The sequence below is a fragment of the Anastrepha obliqua genome, unplaced genomic scaffold (genome assembly GCF_027943255.1).
Source record: "Anastrepha obliqua isolate idAnaObli1 unplaced genomic scaffold, idAnaObli1_1.0 ptg000009l, whole genome shotgun sequence".
Classification (NCBI taxonomy): Eukaryota; Metazoa; Arthropoda; class Insecta; order Diptera; family Tephritidae; genus Anastrepha; species Anastrepha obliqua.
In genome coordinates, this window is record NW_026562178.1 from 1541862 (window position 1) to 1550055 (window position 8194).

Consider the following 8194-nt stretch of genomic DNA (forward strand, 5'->3'; position numbering starts at 1 on the left):
ACGCTCGTTAGAACCTTATAGGCGATATTTAGAAGACTAATCCCGCGGTAATTGGCACAAGTTGCAGGATCGCCCTTCTTATGGATTGGGCAGAGCACACTTAAATTCCAATCGGCAGGCATGCTTTCATCCGACCATATTTTGCATAGGAGCTGATGCATGCACCTTACCAGCTCCTCGCCGCCATGTTTGAATAGCTCAGCCGGCAGTCCGTCGGCGCCCGCGGCTTTGTTGTTCTTTGGACGCGCTATCGCTATTCTCACCTCGTCATGGTCGGGTAGCGGAACGCCAATTCCGTCGTCAACGATTGGGGTATCGGGATCTTCACATTCTCTTTGACATGCGCAGCTATCATTATTAAGTAGGTTCGAGAAGTGTTTCCTCCATAATTTAAGAATGCTCTGGATGTCAGTCACCAGATCGCCGTCTTTGTTCTTACAGGAAAACGCCCCGGTCTTGAAACCTTCTGTAAGCCGCCGAACTTTCTGGTAGAATTTTCGGGCGTTGTTCCTGTTGGCCAGCATCTCAAGCTCCTCGCACTCACGTATTTCGGCCTCTCGTTTCTTCTGTCGAATAATACGTCTCTCTTCTTTTCTTAGCTCTCTGTAGCGATCCCACATGGCTCGCGTTGCGCCCGATCGCAGCGTGACTCTATAGGCAGCATCTTTTCTTTCGGCGGCAGCATGACATTCCTCGTCGTACCAATTGTTTTTTCGGGCTCGCCGGAATCCGATTTCTTCTTCGGCGGCGGTACGTAGAGAACGAGAAATATTGCTCCATTGCTCGTGCATGCCGGTTTGTTGGGCAGTACTCTCTGAGAGCAGGAGTGAGAGTCGAGTGGCGAATTTTCTGGCTGTCTGTTGTGATTGAAGCTTTTCGATGTCGAACATTCTTTGTGTAGTTAGATGTACGCTTTTCGCTGCACAGAGGCGTGTGCGCAGTTTGGCTGCAACAAGGTAATGATCCGAGTCGATGTTGGGTCCTCGGATCGTACGTACATCTAATACACTAGAAGCGTGTCTTCCATCTATCACAACATGATCGATCTGGTTTCGCGTTTTTCGATCAGGAAACAGCCAGGTAGCTTGGTGTATATTTTTATGCTGGAATCTGGTGCTGCAGACTACCATGTTTCGGGCCCCGGCGAAGTCGATCAGCCTCTGTCCGTTACCGGATGTTTCGTTGTGCAGGCTGAATTTTCCGACTGTGGGACCAAAAATTCCCTCCTTGCCCACCCTGGCGTTGAAGTCGCCAAGCACGATTTTTATGTCGTGGCGGGGGCAGCGCTCATAGGAACGTCCCAGGCGCTCATAGAAGGAATCTTTGGTCGCATCGTCCTTCTCTTCCGTCGGGGCGTGGGCGCAAATTAGCGATATGTTGAAAAATCTGGCTTTGATGCGGATTGTTGCGAGACGCTCGTCCACCGGAGTGAACGACAGCACTTGGCGACGAAGTCTCTCTCCCACAACAAATCCGACACCGAATTTGCGCTCCTTTACATGGCAGCTGTAGTAGCAGCCAATTGCGCAATTAAATTAGCTAATCCTTCTCCTTCCAAATTAGTTGTTATTAATAATAATTAAACAAACCAAAAACACCGAAATGACAACTATTTATAGAAGAACGATTTTGTATAACGCATATATTTATCGATGGTGTTTTTGCAGAAAATTAATTGGAATTTAAATGAATTGAGTACAATTCTAATGCACCCTTATCTTTTCGATAAAAGCTTGAAAGAGTAGAGGAAAGGCTAGTCTTATCCAAGTTATCCTGAAAAATGAGTGTGTGCCCCTATCCTGAAGTTTTGGTCGCTCCCACCGTTTACGACTACTATAAATTCTGTTAAAACCCTCTTTCGCTTGAATAAGAATTAATTTTATAATATATTTCAAAACCAACTAAAACCTATTTACACACCACGAAATATTTAGTTTGACGACAAGAACATCTGCTGCTTTTTTGTTTATTTGTGGCAATACATTCATTGTGGCACCACGGTACGTGTTTTACGACATATCTGTCAAGTATATTGCTGCAACGGGCACAAAAGTTCCATTGTGATAGCCCCATTAATTCGTTTTGCTCATTCACGGTATTACAAACATTTGGTACATTTTCGATACAATTAATAAACTGAATAGATGTACTTAGTAAAAAGTTTCAATCAATAAATTATGTTTATAATTGAATCTTACTTTTTTCAGCGTTTGTGTTAAGTAGAATAAGCTTGTGGAATAGGGTATTTTCTAAACGTTTTCAATAAAATACAATAATAATATTAAATGTTAAATTTTTGGGAAATCTGTAGTAAAATGTAAAACGCTTTAAAATAAAAATTGTTACGGGGGGATAGAGGGGTAACACCCATCAGAAAACTGAAAACCGCACCCTCCGCAGGCTTATAGTTTTAAGTAATTTATTGTTAAAGATGTGTAAAAGTACGTTCACATATGCATTAACTACCAATTAATCTACCCATTCACATGCGGCAGATTACCTTCAAAATTGACAATCAGCTGTCAGTACTGATCTGAAAAGTTTTTTTTTCATAGAAATTATTTAGGTGGAATATTTAACTGTGACGGTCAACGATGTGAAGAAAGGACAAGGAGAAGGAATAGCTAATTTAATCGCTCAATTGTCTACTAATAATAAATAGTTAGAGGAACTCCGTTAACGACGTTTACCGAGGTTTCAAAAAATTATGGCAGGATACGCATTCGAAATTGGATATTATATTTTATAGTAGGTAATAAGAGGACAAAACGTTTATGGACACACGCTTTTTTCTGTAAAATGAACCCATAATTAATATTATTTAACAAAAATTTTATAAGAATTATTTCATTTAGTGTTTATTTTGATGCTTCTCCTTACGTTCGTAATAATAATTATCAATAACACAGCGTTGTATTTCAAAAAGTATCTCAGATTTTGGGAGAGAAATTTTGTATGGGAAATCTCGCTTTTTAATTACGGATTGGGAGTTAAGAACGAAAAAGTAGATCATCTAATAATATGTGAACGTATTATAAATTAACGAGAAGTTGGTAAGGCACCTAGGCACCTGAAATAAGAAAGAAGTTCGTATGCAGAGACGTTCACTGTTTGTTGGATGTGAATTTACAGTATTTTATGCTTTAGTTTAGAACTGAAAACACTTTCCGAAATATGAATAATCAATTTTAATTTTACAGGGCCGTCGACTAGAAGGATTTTTGCAAATTTGTACAATGTTTGCATTTAATTTTCATTGAAATATTTCGAATACAAGCGTAAAAATAAGTAAAAACACGCGTGTGAGTGTATATTTTGTAAATTTTTAATGAAATGTAGAAAAATATATATTATAATGCGCTAAACTATAGTGAAGTTCCCGAGGACACTTTAAGGGAAAATAATTACCAAACTATTATTTCCATAAAGTTTCATGAAATAAGTCATTATATAGGGCGCGCCATCTATCGTTACGGATTTGAACTAGGTATTATTTGAAGAATGGTAACACTTAGCTGTCATCTGATTTGACAGAAAATTAGTTTTATTCTTCCGCTGAACGAAAATGGTTGTGTATACGCTCAAAGAACGCTGGGAAATATTGCGACATTACTTTGAAAATCATGGTAATGTTGCAGAATGTGTACGAAAATTACGTACGGCAATGGGAAGAAGAAAAGCACCGAATGAAGCGTATGTGCGTTACTTTGCGAAAAAAGTAAGAGAAACTGGGTTGCTTATTGACAAACCAACGCGTGACCGACCAAAAACCGTGCGTACACCCGAAAATATTCCTGCTGTGGCCGAGAGTGTTCGTGAATCACCAGGAACATCAGTTCACCGTCGTTCTCAACAATTGGACATTTCGGAGACATCATTGAGACGAATTTTGCGTAAAGACCTTGGTATGACGCCGTACAAAGTCCAAGGCAGCCGTATGAATGAAGTTGTGTTCCATCATTAACCGGAAGGATTGTACTTCAAAATAAAAAAACCGTTTTGAAAAATATTGAGTAGTTTCTTTTTTATAGCATTTTTAATTCCGTAAAGTTATATGGCGGACCATGTACTTTGCCTTAACTTTCCCATGTCACATTTTTCTAAACCCAACCCATATGTTTTAATTAATTGTTATTGAAATTTTTAATTAAGTCCACCATCCTTCCATAATCTCACTGATTATGCTTGGAAACATTTCCTGAAACCATAAGCACTATGTCATCCGCATACGCCACTACTTTAATTCCCTTTCGGTTGAATTTGGTAAGGATAGCGTTAACAACTAATAACCACAGCAGACAGAGCGTTCCTCTGTTTACAGAGCGTTTTACTGTGCTGCTGCCTATCTCACTGATGATTATTCTAGTTTTAATCATATTCTCTATCCATTCGTTGAGACCTATGTCTGTGCCTAACATATTAAGAGTCTCGATTATGGATCTTGTGCTAACGTTGTTAAAACCCCCTCTATGTCGAAAAAAGCCACTAGTGAGTATTGTTTGTATTCTATGCTCCTCTCAATCGTACTTACAACTTCATAAAGAGCTGTCTCTGTAAATTTTCCTTTGAGGTAGGCATGTTGGGATGATGAAATTGTTGTGTTTGCAATATTTTCTCTGAGATATTCATCCAACAATCGCTCGAGAGTTTTAAGAATAAAGGACCATCAGTCTGGTCTGTATTATGACCTCGTCTACCAGCTTTAAGGATAAAGTAACCTTAATCTCTTCCAGCTTTTTGGAATATGCCCTCCAGCCAAAGAATCGTCGTTTTTCGAGTATTCCACATCATAGCAGGAAATATCCCATCTGGGCCGTCTGCTTTGTATAGTTCAAAGTTTTCCATCGCCCATAAAATTCTATGTTCAGATACGATGTGGTTGAATGTATTGGATGACAAGTTGGACATTTGAACACTATTATTAAATTAATATTGTTCTCAATATATTCTGTGTTGCCTGGAAAATGTGTGTTTATGAGTTAATCGAATGTATCGGCGAGGATTTTTTCCATTCTTCATTGTCTTTCCTCAAGAAATAAGGACAGGAGTTGTTTCGGGGAGAATATTTAATATGCAGGAAGAACCAATAATGCGGGAAGAATCTTGAAGGCGGCTATAAATTCGCTGCGGGTGAGTCCTTAATCCAACAATTGTCCAAACCAATAATGAAATTTGCTGCTTCAATTGAAAAGTTACAATTTTTCTCTCACAATTTATTTAAAACTATTCCCTATACATACACAATTATTTCAAACAAAACCTACTTATTTTCACAAAAAATTATATCGAATAACAAGAGTTGAAAAACATTAAAGTATTTTAAACTAATACTAAATTGGACTCAACATACCGCCGCCCTTGAACTATCTTAATAAGTTCAAAATAAAATATTAAAAAGAAAATGAAAAGCCTTGAAAAACATTTACGATAAGTTATTAGTTTCTTCATGAAATTAATCTCCTTTCGTTGGCAAAATGCAAAGTCTGACTATAGGGCGAACCAATTCGCCATGCCGTGTTTTCAACGTAACTACTCTTACGCGTCCATCGGTGCCATGATGGCATTCGATCACTCGTGCAAGCGTCCACTTCGTCGGAGGATTAGGCTCGTTGAAAACAGCAACCACATCCCCTTCTTCAATGTTGCGTGAGAACGAAATCACTTGGTGCGACGTTGTAAGCTCACGAGGTACTCGTCTCTCCAACGACGCCAGAAATGTTGTCTCATGGCAGAAATTGCTTGCCATCGCTGACGAAGATTTCCACGAAACCCTTGACCCTCAGGTTGCGGTATTGACTTAAGCGGTTCACCGACTATGAAATGTCCGGGAGTTAGAACTTCTAAGTCACCAGCAGTTTCAGAATTATCACAGAGTGGGCGAGAGTTTGCGCAAACTTCTATTTCAGTCAAAAGTGTGTTGAACTCTTCGTATGATAGTGGAACTTCTCCTAGTACGCGTTTTAAGTGATACTTGATACGTTTGACTCCAGTCTAGCGAGCGAAGTTTAATATCAGCCATGCACTGTTGAAATGCAATGCGCAACTCCTTCTCGGCTCCAACGAAATTTGTACCGTTATCTGATATCATGACCTTACAAAAACCTCGGCGATTTGTGAACCTTTTAAACACATTTAGGAATGCTGGTGTTGACAGGTCACCAACAAATTCGAGATGCATCGCACCAGTGCACATAGAAATGAACGAGCAGATGTAGTCTTTGGTAGACTTAGCTCTTCTTCCTTGTGTGAACTTGTAGAGGTAAGGTCCAGCGAAATCGACAGTAGTGTGAGTAAGACAACGGGCGTAGGTTGTGCGAATGACAGGTAGATCACCCATGATTTGTGTGGTAAGATTGCGGTTCAAATAAGTGCATTTCACGCACTTATGGTATATATTACGGATCAAGCTACGGATCAAGCTACGAGCGCCGATAACCCAATAACGACGTTGCAAGACAGTTTACATAATGCGGGGCCCAGCGTGCAAAGTTACCTTGTGTATTTCGCAGATTATTAACTTAGCAAGCGGACAGTTCTTAGGCAAGATAATGGGATGCCTAACATCTGGAGCGACTTCATCATTTTTTATTCTTCCTCCAACACGTAGAACACAAGTCTCATCCAGAAAGGGCTGCAGACGCAAAAGACTACTGCGAAGTGGGATTTGTCTTTTAGCGCTGCAAAGAGAAATTTCATTAGAAAAATAAAATCGTTGCGTATACCTGATTAGGCGAAGTTCAGCTTCAAATAACTCTTGGCAACTCGGTGTACCAAAACGCTTTATAACATTAAGCCGCTTGTTAGACCGAATGTTGGTCAAAAAGCGTAAAACGTAGGAAATAACTCGACGCAGCTTAGAATACGATGAGTATTTTGTCATCATGGACCAATAATCTGTAGAATTAGTCACATGGGCACGAATACTATTTCGTATGCCCAGCTCTGTAGTGGGCTCTTTAGATATTTTCTGCTTCCACAATTGTTCAGTGCTTTTCAGGAAAATAGGACCAGCCCACCACAATTGATGACGTAATAATTCGGAGGGGGTTATACCTCTTGCAGCACAATCTGCAGGATTCTGTTCAGAACGAACGTGGTTTGAACATTCGGGAGGCAAAACTTCTTGAATATCAGCGACGCGGTTGGCTATAAATGTCATCCATCTGCTGGGGTGAGCTTGTAACCATGCCAATGTTATAGTAGAGTCAGTCCAAGCGAAAAGCGGATAACGGAGATCAGACCAGCAGTGCAGCACGCTTCGCACTAGTTTAGCAGCAAGATGAGCGGCGCATAATTCAAGACGTGGCAACATTGTCGGCTTAAGCGGAGCTACCTTGGTTTTCGACGAAATTAATGACACAGTAATGCTACCGTCGCTTTGTGTTGTTCGTGCATACAAAACGGCGGCGTAAGCGCACTCGGACGCATCTGCGAATACGTGCAATTGCGTAAATGACCCAGCTACTTCAGTACCAAACCACCGGTTCACCTTCAAATGTGCCAATTGCTTGAGTTCTATGCGATGCTCCAACCACTTCGTTGCGATAGACTCAGGAATGATATCATCCCAACCTACCTTAGTGCGCCATATGTCTTGAAACCAAATTTTTTGCGGAGCTTCCTTTAACTCCCATAACTTGTTCAATGCTCGATCCAAATGTAACGACTGGAAGCGTGGCATATCAGGCTCAGATCCATTCACGCTTCCAAACAGAGTCCACCCAAAAACCGTCAGTTGAGCCATAGGAGCTCCAGATGGACCCTTACGAAGCTCTGTACAGATCAGTTGATCCATAACGTCCATACCAATCAATATATCGATCCGCCCAGGCTTCAAACAAACCTCGGATATGTGGCCACGATGAAGTAGCTATAGTCTGTGTTGGTAAGTCGCTCGTAATTTTAGACAAAATTGACGTTTTGACAGATAAGCATTGTTTTGTAGAGAAAGAAGAAAGAGAAAGTGATACTTCACCTCTAGCTCGTCCTCTTTGCGCTGACCCAATTCCAGTAATGTTAACTTTCGATGTTGAACGCGGCAGGCCTAAGCGTTGCACACACGCCTCGGTCACAAAAGAAGCATGTGATCCAGAATCGAAAAGTGCACGTGCGGGCTGACAATTACCAGAACAGTCGCGTACCTTCACTAATGCGGTGTATAACAGCACAACTCTTTCTACCGCTATAGGTGGAC

The 8194-nt window shown here is 40.6% G+C and overlaps 1 protein-coding gene across 1 annotated transcript; it reads right to left on the bottom strand.

Annotated features, from left to right (window-relative positions):
- Positions 1–6460: 6460 nt before the first annotated feature.
- On the bottom strand, positions 6461–7681 carry LOC129251185 (uncharacterized). Its single transcript, XM_054890545.1, has 2 exons — positions 6723–7681; positions 6461–6677 (listed from the first exon to the last, which is right to left on the bottom strand). Exons 1-2 carry the CDS (start codon positions 7679–7681, stop codon positions 6461–6463), a joined length of 1176 nt encoding a protein of 391 aa, XP_054746520.1.
- Positions 7682–8194: the final 513 nt, after the last annotated feature.